At 39.4% G+C, this 27,337-nt stretch overlaps 1 protein-coding gene across 2 annotated transcripts; it reads left to right on the top strand.

Moving 5' to 3' along the window:
- The first annotated feature begins 633 nt into the window (after positions 1 to 633).
- On the top strand, positions 634 to 26,179 carry rgs20 (regulator of G protein signaling 20). 2 transcript variants are annotated; one of them, XM_088326204.1, is made up of 5 exons: positions 634 to 916; positions 16,264 to 16,430; positions 16,526 to 16,600; positions 17,452 to 17,686; positions 20,261 to 26,179. In XM_088326204.1, the coding sequence occupies exons 1-5, from the start codon at positions 728 to 730 to the stop codon at positions 20,447 to 20,449; spliced, it is 855 nt and encodes a 284-aa protein (XP_088182330.1). In that variant the 5' UTR covers positions 634 to 727; the 3' UTR covers positions 20,450 to 26,179. The 2 variants fall into 2 exon arrangements, with proteins under 2 accessions (XP_088182330.1, XP_088182340.1); XM_088326214.1 differs by lacking the exon at positions 634 to 916 and adding an exon at positions 10,818 to 10,948.
- Positions 26,180 to 27,337: the final 1,158 nt, after the last annotated feature.

Raw genomic sequence — 27,337 nt, 5'->3', positions numbered from 1 at the left:
TCTCTTTTGTCATCTGTTTTTCAATTTTTGGTGTAACCACGGGCGGCATGGCGAATGGGTGGTTAGCGCGTCCGCGGCACAGTTCTGAGGTCGCAGGATCAAATCCAGCTACGAGCCTTCCTGTGCGTAGTTTGCATGTTCTCCCCGTGCTTGCGTGTGTTTCGTCCGGGCACTCTGGTTTCCTCCCAAATTCTAAAAACATGCATGTGAGGTTAATTGGCCGGTCCAAATTGTCCCTAGGTGTGAATGAACGAGTGAGTTGTCTGTCTCTGTGTGTCCTGCGACTGGCTAGCAACCAGTTCGGGGTGTCCCCTGCCTACTGCCTAGATATAGCTGGGATGGGCACCCGCGACCTTACTAAGCATAAGCAATGGAGATAATGGATGGATGTAATAATACCGTTTTGATCCAAGTACTTGCGTGGTTTCGATTATGCCGATATTTGGATTGATCCGCCAACTTCAATTTACCAAAACCGTTTCATAGAGCCGTTTCGTTCGCGGATTGCACATCACTACTGTCATTAGTCTTCCTCCTGCCTTAATCTGTCCTAATCACGTAGCATTGTCCTAATCCGAGTGGGCCATCCCTTTTGCCCCAAACACTTCCCTTCACAACTCCTCCTTTCTTCCATCTCCCATTATCTCAATGAGCAGCCCACTATGTGCCAGAGGTCGGAGTGGATTTCCCATGATGCCTAGCCGCTGCAGGGCTTCGCCGTGGGATCATGCCTCGACCTAGAAGGGTCGAGGGGTGGGAGGTCGGGCCCTTGTGCCCCCTAAGGTCGCTCCACCGCCGCCGGGCCCTCATGTGGCAGCGAATGCTGAGACTGAGCCGAGCCTGCCGTCGCGGGGTCGGCTGTGCCCTCAACTACAATGACCACGACCATGATGAGCAGGATATGGTGTGCCTTGAGGTATGCACACATGAAATTCTGATATACTACTATTTATACTACTATATATACCGTTGCAGAAAACTGTGAAAATATATAAAACCGCACAAAACACTGAAATTATATACCTTGTGATTTTTTTTTTTTTTTGCTACTAAATGTTATTGCACTTCTTTTCAATTCACGATTGTTACGATGCACTCTTCTTTCTCATTCACGAATACTGCACTATAATTAAGATTTTAGCCAGTCTCCGAGCACTATGTTGTGAATATAATTTTGCTGCTTTTATCTTGATAATTGTTTAATCTGTTTTTCTCTTGTAAATCTTTATTATATGTTTACCCTGGAGTGCTATGCCCAATCTCGTTGTGTACAATGTTACACAACGTTTAAATCAATGACAATCAAGACAATTCAATTCCATACTGGCATGTCTTCATGCTATTTGCCTAGACAACCTCCTACTTCTCGACCCATCAACTTTCTCCTTCCTCTGTTTAGTGTCCAGTGGGGCACGTGTTACTGAAAAAAAGTAAATCGTTACGGTTATTAGCAACTTTATTTAAAAAGTAATTGCATTTCCCCCCCAGATTACTGACACCTAAAAGAAGCGTGTTACTCTGAGAGTAAATATGGAGTAATAAATTACTGTATATTATCACAATGAAGCCATCCCTTTGAAACTGCTTAAAAAGAGCCGTATACTAAAATAAAAAATACAAGAAAACGTGTACATAAACCTGTGGAAGAAATGAACCCTTCATATTTCTTGGCTTGTGTTATCTTGCGAGCCTGCCAAATAACACTTAGCCGAGACACTCCATATCAACTTTGCCTTTTGTCTATCAACCAATCAAAGATTTGTATCATAATTCATGGTTAATGTCAAAGACATTTTTTTGCTTCTCAGGGCATTGCAACAATAATTTCCTAAATATGAAAAACAAAATTCAGCAGTCTTTAACCATAAATTCTGATTATACATAAGCCAGGCCTCCTCGTCATGCTCTGCCGACCATTTGCTACTGGTGAAAAACAAGCAAATATGCACATATAAAGTGACCCCTTATTCCAGTATTTATTTTATAGTTAAAAATATGTTTTGGATGTGGGTATATACGGTAGGAAAAATATCAGAATATCAGTGGGAAGAAATGACCCGGCCTCTTTACTATGGACTTGAGACGGTGCCACCCTAAATGTATTTAGGTATAATTCATAGGTATATATAGATAGATAGATAGATAGATAGATAGATAGATAGATAGATAGATAGATAGATAGATAGATAGATAGATAGATAGATAGATAGATAGATAGATAGATACTTTATTCATCCCCCAAGGGAAATTCACATTTCCAGCAGCATCCCTGAGCTGAGAACAATACAATAATAAAGCAAAAAGAATACAATATACAAATACCCAGTGTGATGTGCAAATGCCCACTGTAGCGTGTTATATAGAATAACTAAATAGTGCTACACAGAATACATATTGCAGTAAGATTCGGTAATATGCAATGTAGGTGGTGTGGTTTACTGTGGGCTTTTACTCTGCCGTTTAGAGTTAAAGAGCCTCATGGCATGAGGAAGAAAAGATCTCTTCAGTCTGTCCGTAGTACAAGACAGTGACAGCAGTCTGTCGCTGAAACTGCTCTTCTGTCTGGAGATAATGCTGTGTAGTGTATAAGCCTTACCCTTATTTTTATATCAGCGTGATGCTGGCCGATGGAAGAAGTAACTTAGAACAGAAGACATAGTAATACGTTGTTTGCTTTTAAAAGTAGTGGAGTAATAAACAATGTTGTATCGACAGTTAAGTTACAAAATCTTATTAATAACACATTACAATATTCAATACAGAGAAAAGTAATTTCATTCCATGAATGCATTATTTTGTAACAAGTGACTCCCAACGCTGCATACGGCTCATCCAACCAACCATTAAAAATGTATCCGCACCACATACCTACCGATAACTACACCCTAACCCGCCAGTCTATCTTTATAGTTGTTTTTCAACCAGTCTGCCTATTAGTGTGCCGTGAGACCTGGTCTACTCTCCCGCAGGAGATTGCCCAGTTTTAAGCAGTATCTTTGCTTTTTTCCAGTGATCGGCCGAGCAACTGTAACATTCATCCATATCAGTCATGTGACAGCAGATTACTATTCTCTTTTCTTTATATATACTAATTATCATCTCATGCGGTAGTACAGGGAAATATACTGAATAACTTTGTTTGATGATGCTGTTTACAACAAGTAAAATAAAGTAAAAATCATGCACACAATTTTATTATATTTGTTTATTATCTTTTTATTGTAATAAAAAACAAAACAAAATAGGACGTAATATGTTTTATTTATTTTTAAATTGTTAGCCAAAATGATTAATCTGTAGTACCTCCTGAGCCACAGTGACTACAAATTCTAAGAAAAACTTTACACTGTCAATTAAATAAACATGATAATGGAAACATAAAGCATAAAACTTATATTTTAAACCTTTTGCCGGACAGTGTGCCTAAATATTTTAATGAAAAAATGTGTGCAGTGGTTTAAAAAAAGTTTGAGAAACACTGAGCTATACTTACTGTTGACTGTTCCTTTGATACTTAAGGCTACTCATTTTACCCTACTTATTGTAGATCTGCACCTTTCCACATCGCCTCTGTTGTAATAATGAAATGTCACTGCGTATAATTTCATGGTTGAATAGGTTTCCTGCTATAACTTATCTTTTGTTGTGGCCATTTATAAAATCTTCGCTTATTTCGTCATAATTAGTACACTTGCGATTATTCTTTTAATAAGTAATTATTTGCTTCTTGGTGTAATCATTTTACTTTTTAATACACCCATGTATTGTGTTGTTGTTCAGTCCCAACATAATTAGAAGTGTTGTTTTTAGTTTCCAGGTTGGAGACAGCCTTGCGTTTTGTAAGTACTTGCCAGAACTGGTCTGGACAAAGAGCTAGTGTGAAGTAGGGATTTTTCCACTGCCTGTTAATTTTTTTTCAATGCCAGCACTCCTAGTATAAAAATAATTGTCAGCAATTTTTCTCAACTCCAGTGATTTTCTTTACAACCTAGATGTTCAACCAACATGAAGAAAAGTTGTTCCTCTATACAACCTAGCGGAGGACTCGTCCGCTTTCTATTTGGGGATCATAAACTCAGATTTGGGGACCTGGTTCTCATCCCAATTGTTCCACCTCTGGCTGTGGACTGTTTTATTGCAAGTTGATGACTGGTGCTTTAAAAAGCCAACTGAAGCAAAGACCTCACCAAACTGGATAACGTGAACCCCTTAATCATACTTAGAAGTCTAAATTGGGACCAGAATCGTGGATATTGGTCACTGGAAACAAATCTTTCTTACAAGCAAGAATGTAGACCAGATCAGTCATATAGGGGCCAAACAATAAAGATCAGGGACATGGAGTCCGCTTTCCTATAACCCCAGAGGACAGGGACATATTCTATAAGTCCACAAAAAAGAAGTGGAACAGTTGCAGCAAATTCTCATGCACCGTCTAGATCAAAACCACACTCCTTATTCTGAAAGTAAGCTTCAATTCCCAATGGACTCCCGTCGCTACAACCCCTGAATAGACCACATCAGGGAGGCTCATTAATGAGAACCCCCAGTGACTACAACCCCAGGGACAGGAGAACCTGCCTATGTCCCCAGACTCTTGCGCTTCAATTAAGGAAGGCATCCCTGGTCACGTTTTGAAAACTGAACCTACCTAGCATAACAAGAGGAAATACTAACTTATCAACTACCTGCCAATACCCATAAAGAACCTATCTAGTCACCTTAAGTTATCCATCTACAGTCCCATCACCTTTCAGGTATCTAAGTAACTTTCTATTACTCTTTAATAATTCCTCAACATCCTAAGTAGAACTAGAGTGTTGTCTGCTGTAAGGTGAGCTGTGTTTGGTTACATGGTGCCTTTTGTTCTCGAGTTGTGGTCGTTAATTTTATTGCCTTTGTGGAACAGGCTGGCTAGCCGCCGTGGCATCCTGTTTAACGTCTATTTACGACAACTAAAGCGAGTCTGATTGGGTTAACCCGCCTTAAGGGGTAAAAACGGAACGTGTGACGTCTCTAAATAGCTCGGGGCTGATACCGCTTCCAAATCAGTTTACACTACATGAAAATGAAGAGAAACAGTAGACCGTGTCACAATTTGGGGGCTAAATGATGGAGTGAAACATAAAAGTTATTCCTGTTTCAAAAAAATACCAATGAACAAATGTGCGATTAATCCATTGCAGCACCCAAAAAGAGCTTAAGTTTTTCAACATTTTTTGAATGAAAAAAACGTCACCCTCTAGTTTTGCATCACCATCGGAATCAAAATCCCTTATATTATCATGATGCTGCTACGATGAAATTAGGGTTGCACTCCAGTTGACAAAATATACAATATAAAAAAAAGTACTAAAAAACCTCTTATATAAAGTATTCACATTTAAAATAAAAAACTAGATACAGCCGGAATATTGCACTTAACATTGTGGTTCAAAACTGTTTTAGTATGTTGACAGCTCTGGGGAAGAAGCTATCCCTCAGTCTGTCGGTCCTTGTGTGATCAGAACGTTCAGCTCGATGGTAACAATTCGAAAAGGCGGTTGTTATGGTGCAAGGACTCCTTCAAGATGTGATTAGCTCTGCTGAGGTAGTGACAGCTGACACTGTCCTCCAGACTGGGCAGGGGGCAGCCGATGATCATTTAGGCCTTGTGTATAATCCTCAGTAGGGCTTTCCTATCTGCTCACCCCAAGCAAAACAAAAGACCGACAGGCAAAAGAACAGTTCATCATGTGGTGGAAAAAAAGGAGAGAGGGAAAAAAAGAGAGTACACTTAATAAGAAGTCATCCCATCACTCATTAGTCCCATTCAACCTGTTCACTCTTCTCAGCATTTTTTCACAAGAGCACAAGAGATTGCGTCCATCATCAACGTTTTCTAAATGTTTATGGCTGTGCTATCTGGGAGCTTCAAATGTCTCAAATTTATCCAAGCCCAGGTCACGAATCTAGTCTTTCAGATTTTGAAAGAACATAAGTCGAGGTAGGACACGGGCAGTGGGGGGGGACACCCTGAACTGGATGCCATCCAATCACAGGGTACGCAAAGACAGACAATTTACACACTCATTCACACCTAGGGACAATTTGGACCTGGCCAATTAACCTGAGATGCATTTTTTCGGAATGTGGGAGGAAACCAGAGTGGCCGGAGGACTTGAACCCTGAACATCCGCACCGTGGGGCTGCGCGCTAACTACCCAGCCGCCGTGCTGCTGCTAAATGACTGTAATTTTTTATTTATCTGATCTAGAGGTAAGATCTTAGGCCTGGGCCCGAGAACCCTTCCCGAACCAAGCCTGAAATGTGGGCCGGGTTCGTGCTTAAAATGTCAATCATTAAGTCGGGCCGGTCAGGCTTCTCTCTCTCTCTCGCCGTTTTCTTTCCTTTTTTCCCCCCTTTGTGGAGGATCTACACAGCATGCAATTACTTTTACTCAAGTAAGTATTCAGATAAAGAAAATGCTTACCAAACTATCAGTTTAACTCAAAATCACAAAATCCAAATAAATGTTCCTCCTCGCGCGGCTTCCTCCTTTTACCTCCCCCACATCAGATGTCATCTCTGCTTCTTGCCAATAGCTTGCAAGCTTCACAAACTTTCTTTTTGCTTTTTGGCCAAATCGCTCAATATTTGCAGATTGTAATCTCCAGAATGATTTTCTTTACGGGCCATTTTGTTCAGTTTCACTTTCGTTCGCTGCACATCACTGAGATGCTCACTTCGACATTAAACCGTTCATTTAGGTGCTGCACTTGCAGTGCACACTTGATTTGAGGGGACTCTGCCCCAAGATGCGTAGTTCAGCCGAAATGCACAGTTCGGCAAAGTAACGCTTCGTGTTTACTTTGGCAGCAAATTAAAGCTTCGGGTTTATTTCGTGTTTGTTATCAAATCAAGTTTATCGTCGGGTTTGGCGGGTTCGGGTTTATATACCCGTGACTCGGGTCAGGTCGGGCTGATTTTTTTAGGCCCGATCTTATCTTATCTAATTGCATCGGAATATATTTGTTAGATTTCAGTAGATTCTATTAGGTTCACTTGACTATGTACGCCATTTTCAAAATGTACCTCATTCAATCAGTTCGGCCCTCAGCTTGTAGCCAATTTTTTGGGGGTCCTCTATCCATTTGACTTTGATACCCCTGCTTTAGTCATTTCCCATCATTTTTGTGAAAGATTCACACCTCTGTTTGATATCGATTGATTCAGCTTAATGACAAAACAAGAAACGGTTTTCACGCAATTCCGACGGATTCCATTCGTACCAGATTATTACCGTCTGTGACCTTCTATCGAAGCAGCCCTCCATCCATCTTCATTGCCAGAAAAGACACGCCACTCTCAAATCCGTAGATATTCTTCCTTAAACCCCCACAAAGCCCAACAATCCCGCTCTTATTGCATGCACCCGTTTTTCATTATTCTATGCTTCGGCCCGTATCCGCAAACAGCAGTCAAGAGGGCATGGTGCACGGTCACGTGGCCACTTTGTGGGTCGGCATTGTGTAACACAGCGTATAGTAAAGGTGTTAAATGAAGTGTTGTAGAGTCAGGTCACATGTTCACCTCTCTGGGGCCTCGCTGCAACAATTGCATCTTGGCAGAAAGGACTTTTCGGTTTGTACAGTAAAGTCAATATGGTCGCCATGGCCAGGCGTCCCTCAGACTACATTCAAACGCACAATTCAGTGTTAAACAAAAATAGGAGTCTGGGGAAGAAACAACACAGATGTTGAGTGCCATCTGGTGTTTATGTAAAGCAAAACAATAGCGTCAGTAAAAACTTCAAGCTCTGGGTAGACAAACTACCGCCCACGGGTTGGATCTGGCCCACAGGCTAGGTTTAATTCAGCCTGGGAGACAAAGCTGAGAGAAGCACAAAAGAAAACTAAGCCTTTATCCCGTCAAAATATGACCTGCAGTTTCAATTGTGTCCATTAGTTGTCTCCAAAGCTAAGCAACACTTTCAATACTGTATTTGCTGACCACCATTTATCAACCAGAGAACATTTGAGGAAACCAAGCATCCCAATGTTATTTTACCTTTTACCTAAAACAGACGTGCTGTGTGGTATGGTGGAATCACGGCAGCGGACAAAAAAACATACAGAGAGTAATCAGCAAAGCCCAGAAGATCAGTGGCTGCTCTCTTGCTTAGTCTAGAGGACATTGCCAGTTTGCGATACCGCAGCAGAGCCATCAACATTACAAAGGACTTTTCCCACCATGGCTTTCTACCTTTTGCCCTTTAGTTGGGGCTACAGGTTTTGAAACAAGAACTAACAGGCTCAAAAACAACTTCTTCCTCAAGGCCAACACCAACCTAAACGAGCACAAAAAACGCTGAAAACATATATCTTGGACTTGTTTTTTGTATTTGTTGTTGCTAAAAATGTTATTGCACAAAACTGTAAAAAAAATATAACAAATCTGTGAAAATATATACATTGTGACTTATTTAGTAATGTATTGTTTTGCTGCTAAATTTAATTGCACTATTAATACAATACACTATATTTTTTCATTGTAATAATATTATAACTTGGTCTAAGCACTATGTTGTAAATATTTATTATCTATTTATCCTGACAGTCTTTTATCTAATTTTCTATTTAAAGTAGTTTTATGTGTTTTCCTGGAGTGCCATCTAATCGTGTTGCATATCATGTTTCACAACGTTGATATCAATGACAATAAATACAAATCAAAAGATTGCAGTCATTACACATCCTCAAATGACACAATTAAAAGATGGCGAAATAGTTAAAAATGAAGAATTGTACGAATGGAAAAATAAATAAGTACGTACAAAATACAGAATTGTGAATGGCAAATGTTTCTTGCTGTACTTTAAAATGCCTCTTGATGGCAATGTTGTTCCATTTTCAAGCCTGAAAAAAATAAAAAAATAAAAACGTAATCACATGCAAATAACAAGTATGTTCCCTCATATAGAGTAGAATATGATTATATATATATATATATATATATATATATATATATATATATATATATATATATATATATATATATATATATATACATACATACATATATATACATACATACATATATATATATATATATATATATATATCTCATCTCATTAGCTGTACCGCTTATCCTCATTAGGGTCGCGGGGGGGGGGGGGGGGGGGGCTGGAGCCCATCCCAGCCATCTCCGGGCAGTGGGCAGGGGACACCCAGAATTGGTTGCCAGCCAATCGCAGAGCACACGGGGACAGACAGCTCATATGTATATATATATATATATATATATATATATATATATATATATATATATATATATATATATATATATATATCGCGGGGGTGCTGGAGCCCATCCCAGCCATCTCCAGGCAGTGGGCAGGGGACACCCCGAATGCAAACTCCACACAGGAAGGTTGGTAGCTGGATTTGAACCCATGACCTCAGAACTGTGCCGCACACGTGCTAACCACCGTGCCGCCGTGCTGCCCTATATCCATACGTATATATATATATATATATATATATATATATATATATATATATATATATATATATATATATATATATATATATATATATATATATATATACCGAGGTTACATTATTTTTTTATTTTTTTTTATTATGATTTCTTTAGTACAGTTTCTGCAGATTAAATGAGTCACAACATTAGCTTTTCTGCTTTCTTTGATCTCTTTTTTCTCTACAAGGGGAATTAACATTTTAGTAAAACAGAAACAAAACAAAAATAAATCCAAACAGCTTGACAACATCAATCACATTACTGTGCATGTTGAGAGATTTTTCAGCTGTGGTTAGAATGTTTAAAATTAACTTATTTTGTAGAGCACCAAAAGATGTGTCTTACCGTTAATTACACACATATATATATATATATATATATATATATATATATATATATATATATATATATATATATATATATATATATATATATATATATATATATATATATATATATATATATATATATATCTCATCTCATCTCATCAGCCGTACCGCTTATCCTCATCAGGGTCGCGGGGGGGCTGGAGCCCATCCCAGCCATCTCCGGGCAGTGGGCAGGGGACACCCTGAACTGGTTTCCAGCCAATCGCAGGGCACACAGGGACAGACAACTCATTCACTCATTCACACCTAGGGACAATTTGGACCGGCCAATTCACCTGAAATGCATGTTTTTGGAACGTGGGAGGAAACCGGAGTGCCCGGAACATACAAACTATATATATATATATATATATATATATATATATATATATATATATATAGCATGTGAAGAAGTCCAAATTTGTGGGCGACAGAAAGCATATTTCTCTGCCTTTGGCTGCTTATGGGTTAATGCAGAGCATTTTGTTAAAATGATGCCTTTTAGGAAAACTTGTAAGTAAAAATTATTTGCACATACATAACGCAGGTTCTTCAATCTGTGATACATGTGTGTACAACTCAGAGGGCAACATCATTGACACACCGGCAAACGGGTCAAAAAAATCACCCTAGTGATTAAGGGATCAAACCAGCGACCCGTTATACTTTGACCATATTTGTTTGGCGGGTCGGTTTAAAAAAAAAACCTTGGCTGCAGGTGGCCCACGGGCCATAGTTTACCCAAGTTGCATTGAAACGTATCTTAAATGTGCCGCCATCTTTGGTTGGGGAAACACGTCTAATACGAACACGCGCACACACGAACTGTACGTTCACTTTCTGCACGTTGGTACTCCGCGATAAAGAGAGGAGAGAGTACGCATGCGCAGTGACTTGGAGCAGTCGGTCCAGGAGGAGGAGGCGGCGAGGACGGCTGGGGGGGACATGGGGGGGAAGAAGTCAGGGCGCTTTTTGCATCGGATGTAATCACGAGAAGCGTTTCCTTTTCTACATATCTGCTTTTTAACCGCTTGACGCTGTGCATACATGGTGGAATTGTAAGTATGGCGCGCCTCGTGTGCATGCGCGTGCGTGTACAATGGAGGATGCTGGATTGAAGAGGAGTGTGAAGAGGATTTTTAAATGTCCTCTCATTTTTTCCTCGACATTAGATAAATGTCGATTTAGAGGAGGATGGTTAGATTGCAATGATGAACGCAGAGTGCAATTTGGTGCAAAAAAGCGGAAAAACAACACACTCACACCCTCTTCCCCTTTCTCCTCCTATTCTCCAACTCTATCGGATTTTAGAGCACTGCACGCATATGTTTATAAAATGTCAAATTGTGTAACATGAATTGCATCCCTACATACACTACGTGCATTCATCTTTTTTTTATCATACAGTAATTCACCCCCACCCCAACCCCCACTCCCTCGTGTCAGGTAGTGTGTATGCGTGTTACATAAATGATATGATTGCATTTATTAGCGTCTGACCTGCTGATGACACTTCTTGTTGGCAAGTTTGGGCCTTTCTCTGCTTTCATCTGCTAAATCAAAAATACAAAGAGATAACATGCCATCAATAGTCACAATGTATTGTTGTGCCTTCAGAAAAAAATTGCATTAATCCCTTGTTTTGCAGGGGTTACGTTTTTAAAAAGGATCTGTGACGGTCAAAACCCGCGAAGTAAAAACCTTTATTCGTTTATGTATTTATTTATTTCTTTGATACCATATCATACATTGAAACCAAAGTACTCGACTTCATAATCGTTTTTTATACAAATAAATTATGTACAGTCGAATTATAATATCAAGAATCATATTTTAAATTCAGGACGCTACGTTTTTACTTCACGTGATACTTTGTCCCCACCGTGTGGATATTATGGAAAACTGCATGTAACCTTCTTAGGCAGAGGCCGGGAACCCAAAATGGTGAAAAAGCCATATTAGACCCCAAAAAACTGACAAGTCAAGTCAAGTCATGTTTATTTGTGACGCCCCATAATCACAAAGAGTCTCAAAGGGCTGCACAGATCAAAGACTATTACAAACTATTATGACCCCATCCCCTGATCTAAAACCTACACAAGGGCAAATAATACACATATATTGTCAACATAAAATATAGGTTATTCATATGCTATAGAGTAGAAGTGTGTTTTAAGCTTAGATTTAAACATTTCCACTGAGGTTTCAGATCGAATCTCAGGGAGAAGAGACAACAAAAATATTTCTGAAGCCACAAAAAAAAAGCCTTATATAAGTCTTATAAGGAAGGAAACCACATAATGTTTCTATCAATATTCATTGGAAAAAAATTAGAGGTGCTGTCCGTGATTTGAAAACCTACTTGCTGACGCCATCTTCTGGCTTAAATCATCATTCCTGCCTCTGTCAAGCTGCTTGTGTGGCGGGTGCAAGTACGTGCATTGATTTTGACGCACTTGAATAAACTCTCTATTTGAAATAGACCTTTCTTATTTAAATACTTTTGTCGTTCCAGAGCATTTTGTTGACATGATGGCTTGAAATTGAAAAAGATTTGCGCATACACAATGTAGGTTTGTCAAGCTGTTTTTACTACATGTACAACTCAGACCGCAACATCATTGACGCACAGGAGGACATAGGCAGAAAAGGGGTAGGGCGACCGTTAAGCCAGGCATAATGCAGATACATCCGCCAAGTAGCTAAAAAGCAATACGTAAATCGCGACACAGCAAGGGATTACTGTTCCGTATTTTCTGCCAAAGATTGTCTTTTGTCAGATGATAAGGCTCATGGAATTTAAGCTACAATAAGAGCTGCCGTATCTATGCAGTATGCATTGGAGAAATTATTGATCAGTTGAAAAATGACGGTGACCGAAATCACATACTATTGTATGCAGATGGAATCAAATACAGGTCAGATCGCTTTATAAGAAATGGCATTCAATTTGATCCGATTCACTATCAGACTATTTTCACTCATGGTGTCGGAAAACAATGTTAGAGAATGGATAAAACGCAAAGTCAACATTGTAATACATGATCTGAAATAATACAGTAACGCACTACATTAGTAACAGCACGTGTTACAGCACGTTTACTGGTTATAGGAGCGATACCAATGTAGTCAAATCTTAGTTTTGAATTGTTCTGCTAACTTTTTTGAGTTTGGGTTCCCTTAACCACTAGGGTGGTAGGGTCACCATTTCCTGTGGTGTGTCTTTGGCAAGTACAGCCTGGTGGCACCCATCCCTCTTCAGGCCAACAGATGAGGTTACTGCCACCGTGTGGTCACTTCTTTGTGGGCAATTTTGGTTTAAAAATAATTTCTCATTATTTATTGATATCTATGTTTTTCAAATGTTTTATCATAATTAAAACATTTATATATAAAAAAGAACTAGGGAAATATATTTTTTTAAATGTATATTATTTGAATATTTTGTACAGACAAATAAAAATGATGCACCTTTCTTTTACAAACGTAATGTAAAAATATGTAACTTTGAAAAAAGGGTTTTGTACTTGTGATTTGGAATATATTTATGCTATGCATAGAGAATGAATTACTTTTTCACATTTTAAAAGTGAAACAAAAAAGTGTGAACCGTAAGATGTGTTTTAAAAAATCACATGCAAATTTAAAATCACAAATTGCTCGCTCATATTTCATAGGTTATATTTCTGTTTGGTTTTAATCTTCTGTTTATTTCAAATCGATATTATTTCAAAACAAGTGTATGTTTCGGAAGGACAGGTATCGATTCCAGGTACCTTAGTATCAAGACCAGCCTTACATAAAGCATCAGTACTGTTGAAAGTGTTCAGTTCTAGTATGAGTATTGCAGTGATGTGCGGTGTGGTTCGTGTCTGGGGAAGCACAGTCAGATTTACTTATAAATTATCTAGATCTTATTCATCATTTGATCAGCAGAGCAAGAAAGAAACATATAAACTGTAGCATAGAAAAATATTTTTATTGTCTTACTTTAACTTTTAAATGAAGCATCAATACATACAAAAGTATTAGATGGTTCGACTTGGTGTTAGTTTGCTAATACCAGCGCTAGTAATATTGTTTGGGGCTGAGGTGTGCGCCACATCAGAATACTTGGTGTCACGGTTGCCCTCTGCTATGAGGCAAGAGAATCGAGTGCCTCACTCTACGTCTGCACCTGTAATGCGTAACAAAACAATTCTGATTTTGAATTTATCCATTTTGAAAAGGAAAATCCCTACGTTTTTTTAGGTGAAATGAACGATAGCTTTAACACTGAATGAATACAACAATGTAATATAATTTCAATTTTTTTATTTCTATGGCAGACAAGACACAGCCTAACCTGCCTCCCTTGACCGCAGGTCACTGAACTATTGGGCATTTTACAACCAGGAACTATAAATCAAAGAAATATCATATTGTCATTACTTCAGTAGCCTAGATGGTAGTGTGCCCGCTCTGAGACTGGGAGGTCGCTGGTTCGCGCCTCGACCGAGACATACCTAATTGGTATAATGGCGGCGCCCTCTGGCTGCGGCTGCACCGACTCGCTACAACGGGTCAGGTGTATCGACATTTCGTTCTATGTACATTGTTACAAAGAATGACAATACAAAGGAAATTATTATTATTATTATTAATCACTGTGTAGTCAATAATACAGATACTACTAATCTATAAAATTACATATGGTATTTCTAACTCACATTTTATTTTACCTTAAAAATAATTGTAAGTATAGATGTGTGTTATACCCAACATTTAATGGCAGTTGATTACCGAATTTGCGTAATAGTTGATCTGTCGGGAGATATTGATGATCACAATCTGAAACCACTTGATACAAGAAAAAATGAACATGGATAGCGGCGGTGAGAACACAGGATCCTAACAACTGGACCTCGTGATATAGGTGGCTTATGAAAAGGCATTACTGTAGGTGTTGTCCAATTACCACACTATATTTAGTCACGGTACTAGAGATAAATGTTAGAAAATTAGGTAAAACAGAAAGTCGTCCTGAAAGATATTTATTAAAAAAAAAAGGCAGAGAAGCACGATGAGGGGAACAACTCTTTGGTGTATCGGATGATGAATCGGACTTTGAAAGCCAATAAATAAATACCCTGTAAATCTTATGTTGGCACGGTGAATAAAAATGGCTTAATGATGAGATAAATTGTACTGCCTTTTCTAATTCTATCTATATAATTGGTGGTTTAGCGGTAGAATTCGGTGTTTTCACTGCCTTGACCAGTAGTATGCAGTATGCACTAAATACAGTATGTCCCACCCCGAAAAAATCTCATAATTAAACGTAATATTCTTACTTAAAATTGCATGAAATTAATAAAATTGTGTTATTAATACAATTTCTACTTCCTGATTGTAAAAAAAGATAAAAAGAAGAGCAGTCGAAACTTTGACTGGCTACCGTATCAGTCAATACCACTACCTTGTATCAGTAACTGCCAAATCGTAGGTAATTAATTGTCTACCTTTCTATTTTCCATTCTAGCATAATGGCCTGGCAAAGTTGCGGGGCATTATACTTGGACGGTGTTTCTGCAGCCATGTTTTTTTTAAAAACAAAACAAAAAAAAAACAAGCAAAAAAAAACGTCAGGAAGCAACGAGGGAATGCCAATGAGTCGCAAGCAGCTCCAGAGCCACTTGTAACCGAAAGCAGATCAATTTTGTTGGCATTTATTTGGGGTGCCTTGACACAAAACCTAGCTTAAGACACTTGCAAAGGCGTAAAGTACAACTGTGTAAATCTTCCCAAAAAATCAGTTGAGTTGTTGCGGAGCCGATAAATCACTCACAAACACACAATCACATACACAAATTGGGATTTATATCGTAGTTTGGATAGATTAGATTTGGATTAAACAGTTTGGATAAAATATAAACCCGGTTCTTGCAAATTTGACTTTTTTAGTCATTAATAATCTGAGCAGCAAAGCATCTGAGTAGTTAGCGCGTCAGCTCCATGGAGCAGGGAACCAGGGTTCAATTCCAGCCACTGCCCTCTCTGTGCAGAGTTTGCATGTTCTCCCTGTTCCTTTGTGGGTTTCTTCCCAGGACTCAAATTTCCTCCCACTTACCAAAGACATGCATGGCAGGTTGATTGGTGACTCCAAATTGTCTCCAGGTATGAATGAGCGTGTGAATGGTTGTATGTCTCAGAGTGCCCTGCCCACTGCCTGAAGGTGGCTGGGATGAGCTCCAGCACCCCTGCGACCCTAGTGAGGAAAGCCAGTGCAGAAAATGGATGGATGATAATCTGAGCCAAAAAGGAGAAAAATAATTCTGTTTATAATGAATAAGAGGCATATTATTGTTTTATCCCCGCCATGCCACACGGGCAGCCCATGGGATCAGAGCCGATGGAGATGCGAAAGAGGCAGATGTCGGTGCAGCAGGAGTCGCCAGTGGAAGGGACTGCACCGGCCCACCAGGGCCAACCAGGCCAGGGCAACCCGCGGGGGTCCAACGCCTGCTGCTTCTGCTGGTGCTGCTGCTGTAGTTGCTCATGGTAGGCGCTTCACACCAGACAATTATTATAACGCAAAAACATTCGTTTTGCGTTTGGGTTCCTCTGGGGCCACTCAACCGTTATCCAATTTTCAGGAAGGAGGACCGGGACGAGAGGGATCGCAAGGCCTCGTATGATGTCAAGGAAGGGACCGGCGACTGTGAAGACTGGTGGGTGTGAGAAAAATATTTTCAATGTGGCCCGCGGCTGCATGGTCCACTTGTTTTGCTCTGGTGTACCCAGGCTGTGAGATTGACTCACATTACAGGTGTATTAAGTAAAAGCAAGGATTACTACTTTATTTAAAAGTATATTTACATTTAAATAATGCGCCTATAGATGAATCGTATCGATCGTAATTCAGTGAGAGTTAGCGCATATTGCGGCATAAACATATGTTGTTGCTACAGATACGTAATTTCCGCCACAGTATATGAGACCGTAATCTGGCTCATGGGGCGACAATTCGGGCAGGAGTTCTAACATGCATACCTAGTATCTGAATATTTTAAGAGGATTTGCATCCCCAATTCAAACAAGTTAAACTTGATCTTGGACGCAAAAAATCCCAGAGTTTGTTGGAAATTTAAAAAGTGAACACTTGCTGTGTTTAAAACAAATTTTGGTTCTTAATCTGCTCTTAACGTGAACTAAAACAGAGCATATCTTGTCTGCCATGTGAAAGAAAAAGTTTTTTATTTATACTACGTGGTTAAAATTTGAGCATATTTTTGTTGGACTACAAGCAAATATCAGACCTTGGTTTCTCCCAATTCCTTTGGAAGGTTACAGAGATCATTTAACTGAAACAATATTTTGTAATTGTATCTATGTTATGTGGATTTTCTCTTTAATTAGCGTATTTAGTGTTTGAGTAATCCAAGAGTAATTGATAGTAATCAAGATAGGTTATTGCAATATTATTGGTGTTCAGATTACGTCGCTGATTACATTTTTCGACAGGTAACGAGTAAACGTATCAGATGATATTTTAAAGTAACCCTTCTAAATCTGGTTGTAGCCCCAAGCCTTCGGTGGAGGATGTCCGTTCATGGGCCCAGTCCTTTGACAAGCTCATGAGCTGTCCGGCCGGACGTAACGCCTTCCGGCAGTTTCTGCGCACAGAGTTTAGCGAGGAAAACATGCTCTTCTGGCTGGCCTGCCAGGAGTTCGCCAAGGATAGCAACAAGGGTTCCGTGGAGGAGAAGGCCCGCGTCATCTACGATAACTACATTTCCATCCTTTCCCCGAAAGAGGTCCGTCTGCCTGTCTGACTATCATCTACAGATACCACATCAGATCTATACGGATACCTATACTTACCGTAAATTCTACAGAGGGAACCTGATTAAAAGTTGCACGTGTATATTTGAGGAAGAAACTCAACTTTCGGATTTTAAGCCGCAGGCTTAAACAGTCATAAAAATGAAGTCATTCATGACAATTTTTTACATTTTTCAAAAAAAAACAGTGGGGAAATGTCAAGCACAGAAAAGTAACACACTGTGCTATGATTAAGACATTCCTTGGCAGACTCTGTCTGCTGCTGTCAGTCTTAATCAACCAGTGCAGCAGTCAATATTGGCATTCAAATTTACGTAGGAGTGCAACAAAAACATTCTCAAAACAAAACTCACTGGACTGCACTGCCTAAAATGAGGGAATTCTAGTTACTCCTGCTGTTTACCTGCTCATCATTGAATTTCTTTACTTTGACATTCAGATCACCTGGCAGAAATGACTTGCGTTATCACCTTCTGCGTGCCCTTGTGATACTTCGTTTTAACTAAACAGTCAGATTCTTCAGGTTCGCACCAGCTGTAAGCTGGCTGGGATACAGCGGTTGAGGCAACATGCCGGGAATACGGGACCGGACGGGGCGGGAAGCGCATCTACGTCTTAAATCGTCGATGACAACTTCGTGACCATCCGCTTCATGCAAAAAAAAAACCAAATAAACCACTTCCTATTGAAAGTTTTTAAAATGTAGGAAAAAAAGTAGTGGCTTGTAGTCAGGAATGTACAGTAACTGTCAAGTAATCATCTACACTTATGTCACAACCCAATACCATTAGAGTAGTACATAATATTTCTTTCCCCTGGCAACAAAGACTGTATGAATAAAAAACATTGAAATCCCAGCATAACATTTTTTTGTGTACATAGCTGGCCCATCATCACATAATACCCGAATAAAGGGTGTCCCAAAAAGGTATACACACTTACAACTAATAACTAATAAACTTTTTTCTATATTAGATTTGATTTTGGAGTAAGAATGGTGGATACTGGGCTTGGTTTGTTCAAGAAAATGAAGAAAATTCTCAAAATGTAAAAACGAACCTCAAGTACAAAAAGTTCCAAAGATCTTTGCACTTCTGGTTTATTTTCACTTTAATACTGTTTTCAGATTATTATTACTTTTGCACTATTGTAAGCACATTATCTTCCATTCTCATTCCAAAACCAAATCTAAAAAAAAGGAAAAAGTCAAGTAACTTTTTAAAGCCCTAGGGTGTAATACTTGACCACTAGATGGCACAGTATCGTCTAATGCAACGGAAAACCAGTGCCAAGAGCACAGCGTAGCAGCAAGATGCCAGACAAATATGGCAACAAACTTCTAGGCAGGGATTCAACGGTGTAAATGAAATACAAATTTCTCAACCTATGATTTTTTTTAAATTAACATTGCTAGGAGTGTCCATGTATTTTTGCGAGTAGTATTCAAATAAATTATTTTTTCAAACTACTGTACATAAAAGTTCATTTTACCACCTGGAGGTTCTAAATATTACACAGAGTGTGTGTACATAAATGCAATGTATTCATGTATTTTTGCATTTTGTCTTTTATTTGTTTCGGTATTTATTTTGTCATTTGTTGTGTCGTGTATGTTGTCACAAATGGGTATTCAAATAAAGGGGGCAGGTAAAATTGTCTGAGCTTTTCACCAATTGGTTGATTGCTCGTTCCTGATCAACCAATGGTGAAAAGATCAGGCAACCAGGGCCACCTCCTCATTTGAGGAACATTATTTTGAGATAAAATGCACAACAAAATTCATGACGAAAACAATACGGAAAATATGACTTAATAAACGAAAAAATTCATAAACAAATACATAAATTACATTGATTCATTTATGTGTCTATTAATATGGTATATATTTATCTATTCATCCATTTTTTTCTACATGAGGCATGATGGGTCTTCCATATATCATATTTGAGATATAGGAAATCTACTAACTGGAACTGAAACGTAGTGTTGGTTGGATCCCTTAACCAATAGGGTCGTAGGGGCACCAATTCCTGTGGTGTGTCTTGTACAGCCTGGTGGCACCCATCCCTCTCCACCCGGTCTCGAACCAGGGACTTTTAGGCGAATGCGCTAACCTAATGTAGTGTAGAAAATAGTAAAATAGCGAAAATGATAACATTTTGAAAGTCCATCCGTCCATTATCTGCACTGCTTATCCTCAGTAGGGTCGCGGGGGCTAAGGAGCCCATCCCAGCTGTCTTCGGGCAGTGGGCAAGGGACACCCTGAACTGGTTGCCAGCCAGTCGCAGGGCACACAGAGACAGACAACTTGCTCATTCACACCAAGGGACAATTTGGACCGGCCAATTAAATGCATTATTTTGGAATGTGGGTGGAAACCGAAGTGCCCGGAGGAAACCCACGCAGGCACGGGGAGAACATGCAAACTCCACACGGGGAGCTTGCGGTAGCTGCACCATGCCACCTGTACATTTTGAGCTTATATCTACATATTTTTCTTCATGATGTTTGATATGATTTTTTTTTTCAACATGTGTTGGTTTCAGGTGAGTTTGGACTCGCGGGTCCGCGAATCCATCAACAGGAACATGCAGGAGCCCACGTTGCAGACCTTTGACGACGCCCAGTTGCAGATCTACATGCTCATGCAAAGAGACTCTTACCCGCGCTACATGAACTCGCCAGCCTACAAAAACCTGCTCAACGTCCTATGCGAGCAGTCCCCCGAAACCTAAAAAGGCAAACAAAACCTGTGATCATCTTTGTTCTTTGTTTTTATACAGTGCCTTGCAAAAGTGTTCTCCCCCCCAAGATCTTTTCGACATATTGCGATATTTCAGGCTTCAAGCTCATTGAATAAAGAGCTCAACATATTTTCAGAGAAGCAACAATATGTCAGAACAATTGTGCAAAGAAACCAATTTATCCAACATTTTATATTGTGCTAAGAAATAAACAATTAAAATGTAAGCATTACAAAAATATTGCCCCATGCCCCCATTATCAGTTTTAAACATTCCATTGCAGATTTGTTTCATGTTAAGGGTCGTTGTGCTGTTACAAGGTGAACTTGTGCCCCATTCTAAGGTCTCTTGCAGACTCCAACAGATTAATTGTCAAAATCACCCTGTAATTGGGTCCACCCATCTTCACAACTTTAACGATCTTCCAAGTCCCTGCTAAAGAAAGGCAACACCATAACATGATGCTGCCACCATGTTTGACATTTGGGATGTGTGTTTTAAGGGTGATGTGCAGTGTTACTCTAACACCAAACGTAACGTTTTGCATTCAGCCCAAAAAGTTTCATTTTAGTCTCATCTAAGCACAGTACCTTGTTCTACATGTTATTTGAGTCTCCCATGTTGCTTCTTGCAAAAGCCAAATGGGCCTTTTTTGGGGTATTCTTTAAGAAAGGGCTTTCTTCTTTCCTCTCTTCCATGAAGGACAGATTTATGCAGAGTACAACTATCAGTTGTCTTATGCATAGATTGTCCCACCTCAGCTATGTTCGCCTGCAGGTCATCTAACGTGATCATGGGCCCCTTGGTTGCTTCGCTGATTAGCTTTCTCTTTGTTTGTGCCAAATGCTTAGGGGGCCAACCAGGTCCTGGTAGGTTCGCAGTAGTTTTATGCACTCTCCATTTGGATATTATTGCACGCACTGTGCTCTGGGAGATGCGTAAATGTTGTGAAATCTTCTTGTATCCCATTACTGTTTTGAACTTTTTTGTAACTTTATCCTGGACCTGCCTGGTGTGTTCTTTGGTCTTCATAATACTGCCTGTTCTCCAGTGTCTGCTTTCACAGACCTCTTAGCCCATCACAGAGCAGGTGCACTTAACTGAGACTAAAGCACACTGTTTGTCATTGTTAGTCAATTAGTTCAACATTGGGAGGGAACTTCTGGAGTCAGTTGTCTGAGCTGAGAGCAATTTCTTTTCCGTTTTTTCTTTTAAATGTAATATAAAACGTTTGAAATAATTTGGTTCCACTTCCAAATTGCGTCTCACATGTTGTTGATTCTTAAAAAATAAGGAGGCAGGTGCATAAATGTAGGCACCCTGGTTGTTTTATTGATTTGAATACCTTTAGCACTAATTATTGGAACACAACATTTGTTTGGTAAGGTTATTGACCCTTGATCTACATACACAGGTGAAGCCAATCATGGGAAAGGGTATTTAAGGCGGCCAGTTGCAAATTGTTCTTCTCTTTGCATCTTCTCTGAAGAGTGGCAACATGGGAGCCTTAGAACAACTGTTAAATGACCTGAAGACCAAGATTGTTCAGCATCATGGTTTAGGGGAAGGATACAAAAAGCTAGCTCAGAGATTCCATAGTGTGGAAATGGAAGTCCACAGGCACTGTTCTAGTGAAGGCCCGGAGTGGCAGGCCAAGAAAAATCTCAGATAAGCATAGGGGAAGGTTGGTGAAAACATTCAAACTCAACCCACAGACCGGCTCCAAAGACCTACGATATGAACTTGCTGCAGATGGTGTCACTGCGCATCGTTCAACTATTCAGCGCACTTTGCATAAGGAGATGCTGTATGGGAGAGTAATGCGGCAGAAGCCTTTTCTGCAGATATGCCACAAACAGAGTCGCTTGAGGTATGCTAAAGCACATTTGGACTAGCCAGCTTCATTTTGGAATAAGGTGCTGTGGACTGATGAAACTAAAATGGAGTTATTTGGACATAACAATGGGCAGAATGCATGGCAGAAGAAGAACACAGCATCCCAAGACAAACACTTGCTACCCACAGTAAAATTTGGTGGTGGTTCCATCATGCTGTGGGGCTGTGTGGCCAGTACATATACTGGCAATCTTGTTAAAGTTGAAGGTCATATGGATTTCAGTCAGTATCAGCAGATTCTTGCAAACAATGTTCTAGAATCGGTGACAAAGCTGAAGGCTGGATACTTCAACAAGACAACGACCCCAAACGCTGCTCAAATTCTACTAAGGCATTCATGCAGATGAACAAGTATAATGTTCTGGAATGGCCATCTCAGTCCCCAGACCTGAATATTATTGAAAATTTGTGGTGCGATGTCATGCTCGGAAACCATCAAACCTGACTGAAGTGGAGATGTTTTGTAAAGAAGAATGGTCAAAAATACCTTCAACCAGAATCCAGACCCTCATTGGAAGCTTTAGGAAGCATTTACAGGCTGTTATTTCTGCAAAAGCCAGCTCGGTGGCCTTGGGGGTATGGCGCCCGCCCCGATACTGGGAGGTTGTGGTTCAAGCCTCGGCCGAGTCATACCTAAGACTTAAACATTGGTATCCGTTGCCTCCCTGCTTGGCGTTCAGCATTAGGGGTTGGAATTGGGGGGGTTTGGTCACCTAATGACAGAGCGAGGGGGCTGGGAATCCCCTCCTCTGTATCAATCTCCCAAAAAGAGTCAGAAATGACTCTAGCCACCTCCCACTAGGGGGATATGGCTGTGGTGTATATGATAATAATATTTCTGCAAAAGGAGGATCTACTAAATATTCATGTCATTTTTCTGTTGGGGTGCCCAAATTTATGCACCTGCATACTTTTGTTTAAGCAATTATTACACATTTTCTGTAAATCCTATAAATTTCACTTCTCAGATAACACTGTGTTTGTCTGCTATGATATATTCAACTGAAATTGCTGATCCGAACAACCAATGATTTATAAAGGAAAATCTTGAAAATGATCAGGGGTGCCCAAACTTTTGCATACGACTGTGTATATATATATATATATATATATATTAGCTTAAATTTTGAAGCTTGAAATGTGGCAAAATGCTAAAAAGTTCTTGGGGGGATTGATGGGGGGACAATACTTTCGCCAGGCACTGTAGTAACACCTCTGTGGCCGCCACCCCACTCGAGCAATGGTCAGCATCAGACGCTCAGGTCTCAGCATTTTGCGAGGGCTCCACATAACAAGTACTGCTAACAATTTCAACATAGCAACACAACATTCCAAAGGAACTTGTTCTGAGTTGACCCCTTTTCACAGAAACAATCAGTATTTTAGTTGACATTTTCTAAACTGTTTTTTTTTTTCATGGTACAGGGAGTTGTAATATGATTCATAATTTAGACTTTATATGTAAAAAAATCTATATTTTTGAGTTTCAAATAGAACAAATTGAATTGTGGGTATTCTCTGTGGAGATATTTATTTGTGTGACGAGAATCCAAGTTAAAAGGAAATGGTTACATACTAGCTTGACATTGCAGGCAGCATTGAAAGGGGGGTGCTGCAGCCTCTAAGCTTGGTTTGACATTTTTTTGTGTGTTCTTTCAACAATACAACCCGAGTCTTGTTTTTTTTGTGATTTAGAAACTCCGTCTGTGTGATATTAATAATTGAGATGGATTTCAATGTCATGTCTCTATCCTAACTCTAGTATTGTGTTTTTTTTTTATATAAAAACCATCATGAGGTAGAGAAATCAAATCAATGTAAAAATATATTAAATTATTTTATATACCCTACTATTTAGAAAATACAACAAAAAAAGTTAGTTTTTTTGCAGTCTATGTCTATCATTGTTAACTAGAGTACGAAACAGATAATTATTTAGCTTTTCAGAAAAGTCAAGGTCCCCGCTTCGAGGCCGAGTGAAAACATTTGTTTGCCTGGAGAGGGATGGGCGTCTCACCATGCTGTACTTGCCCAACACACACTACAGGAAATGTTGCCGCTATTACCCAGTGCTTAAGGGATAAACCCAAACCCCAAACGGACAGATCATTCAACATTAAAGTTTCTTTTTATTCAAGATGGAAGGGAGTCTGGCGATAATAGAATTAAAGCAGATGCTATGCCAAACTAGCATCCTGATCATTTTTATTAAAAAGCAGCAAATTGAACAGTAATTTTATCCTGTGGGTTCATATCTATTTTCTACCCCTATACTGGGGGTCAGCAACATGGGGCTCTGGAGCTTTGGCACTTCCCTGTGGCTCCCTGGCACTTTTTAAAGAATGTTTTAAATCGAAAAATGATATGGTTTACGCAGGTGGGCAAACATGATGGAAACATTCCTAATGTTTTCCAATGAATATATATATACAGGGGGGGGGGGGTCCTATATGGCTCTTTCACAACTCTGACTATCCAAACCAATGGTAACCATGAATTTATTTGAAAAATGTCACTTTGCTGCCGCTACGGTTGGAGTTGCCTAAGGTACAATGTTTTTCTGCGTTCCCTTTGGAGTTTTGTTGCCTCGTGACCATGTCCCTTAAAAAGATGAGCTCGTCACATGGAGGAGAGGTGGAAGGGTTGAGAATGCGTAGTGCCTTGACATTCTGTTTGAACGACTTATTTTGGGGGCACGGACAAACTCTTGCCATAAAGGTGCTTTTTGGTGGGGACCAGGGCGTCAAAAATGCATTCCTCGACTCTGCCGAACTGGGTGTGTTTAGGTTATTTTGTTTTTTTTTAGGGAGTGACTGGCGGAATGAATATTACTATACACTGCATGGCATGCAGGTAAGGTCAGGGAATGGGTGTGCGGCTGGCCGGGTAAACTCTTGGCTGAGAGCAGATCAACCTCAAAGGCACCAAACTGCAGTTCTGGCGTGGAGTCGCTTGATAAAGCTATTTTCTTTTTTATCACACAAGAGGTGTTCATTTTTTCGCCTCGTTACCTGAGAGTGGGAATAAGACCTTTTTAGATACAATCTTTGGAAAAATGAGATAATGTGAATGTTTACAGTGTACTGTTTTCATTTCTGGTTTTATGCTAACTCCAAGAACATGATGACTTCTGGGCATTTTGATTGATATAAAATAAAGCACAATAATTTTAAAAACCTGTAAAATGTGTTATTCTTCCACGAAAAAGATGGTGTCAAGGACAGAGGAGCATTTACAGTAAGAAAGGAATTGGGGGTAATGCTGATGGAAAAAAGATCACGTTATCGATATGTTTTTTCATTGCAAATTGTGTACACTGTCGATACGCACGGTGGTTCAGTAATTTGCAGCCTAATAAGCCTGAATATGTTTGTTATTTTGGCTGGATTTTATATTTTATGTTGATAATATGTGTATTATTTGCCCTCATGTAGGTTTTAGATGAGGGTATGGTGCCATAAAAGTCTGTAGTTTGCAATAGTATTTGATCTGTGCAGCCCTTTGACTCTTTGTTATTAAGGGCTCTACAAATAAACATGACTTGACTGAATTAAGCCTCAAGTCAGTTGCATGAAAGCAAGTTAAATTTAGCTTGGCTCAGTTGCCATGGGGATAGATTTTTGACAGCTCGTCTGGTCCAGAGAGCCTAACAACTAGGCTATGATTATCTCCAGAGATACATCTGGCATTACTGCTGTCAATCGTGTGAATTGTTTTTGTAGATTATCCAAGGACTTTTCTTATTATGTTGTATTATTTTAATTTCCTGCATTAAATTTTACATAGACTAAAACGTCATTTCAATAAACTCTGCTGACTGTATAATTGCCAGTCATTTTTAGTCATTCATGCTGCAAATATGGTTGCTCTCAGGCCATTCCATCTATTGTAGAAAGCGTTCTCCATTCGGGCCCTGGTGCTGTGGAATGCTCTACCCTTTAAGATTGGATCTGCAACCTCAGTGGAAATGTTTAAATCTAGGCTTAAAACACACTTCTATTCTATAGTTTATGAATGACCTATATTTCATGTTGACAATATCTATGTTTTGTTTGGTCTTGCAACATCCGTTGCAGCCTGGTCATTCTGAAAGGTGGATTACCTCAAAGTTTCTTCATTTTCCTCATGTTGAAGTTTTTGAGTATTTCCTTGCCATCGTGTAGGTTTTAGATCAGAGGATGGTGCAATAATACTACGTGGTTTGCAACGGTCTGTGCAACCCTTTGAGACTCCTTGTGATCAAAGACTTGACTAGGGTTTATCAACCGTGTATTTGTAAAAAAGAGAAAAGCAAAACAACAACATAATTTCCCTTTTTTTTAACTCTGGGAGATTCGTGCAGACTGGAAAGTGGCAAAAATCCTTACATGATTTTTGTAATGAATTATAAGTCTTAGATTTCATTCCTATCTATATGAAATCTAACAACGAAGTACACAACTTATCAAATTCAGGTGTTTTCTAAAAAAATTAAAAAGCAGATAGAAAATTGCTTATTTAACATAGTGTTTGAATATTTTTGTCACTTTCAACTTAAATAAAATGTAGTGGAAATGAATTCAAATGTTTTTTTGCTCGCAGTTGATAAACAATACGAGAGGATATCTTGGAGAAAGATAAAAATTGAGAAAAAAAACCTCAATCGTTTTATGATCAACTCTGAATTATAATTTGTGAGTCTCCCAAAAGACCCCCAGCCCTCCAGCTCAGGCACACTTGGTATGCCATTCATTTACTAGTTCGGGCCTGTGAGAATGTTTTTTTACCAGGTGGCCCACAAGCGAAAATGAGTTTGAAACCCCTGGTGCACTGTGACCGAAAACTATGTAAAAACACACAAGAAGCAATACAAATTATGGAGACTGAAACTAACCAAACTACCCAATCTTTCTTGTCTTTTTGCCCAGCCTTTCAAGTTTTTACTTATAGCTGCAAAATGGCGGACAATTAAGTCAGCTTGCTCTAGGTTAGGCTTGTGTTGTT

Source organism: Urocampus carinirostris, chromosome 1 (assembly GCF_059441175.1).
Source record: "Urocampus carinirostris isolate Australia breed hairy pipefish chromosome 1, RoL_Ucar_1.0, whole genome shotgun sequence".
NCBI classification, from domain to species: Eukaryota; Metazoa; Chordata; class Actinopteri; order Syngnathiformes; family Syngnathidae; genus Urocampus; species Urocampus carinirostris.
Note: the sequence above shows the minus strand (reverse complement) of the source record. Positions and strands in the feature narration are given on the sequence as shown.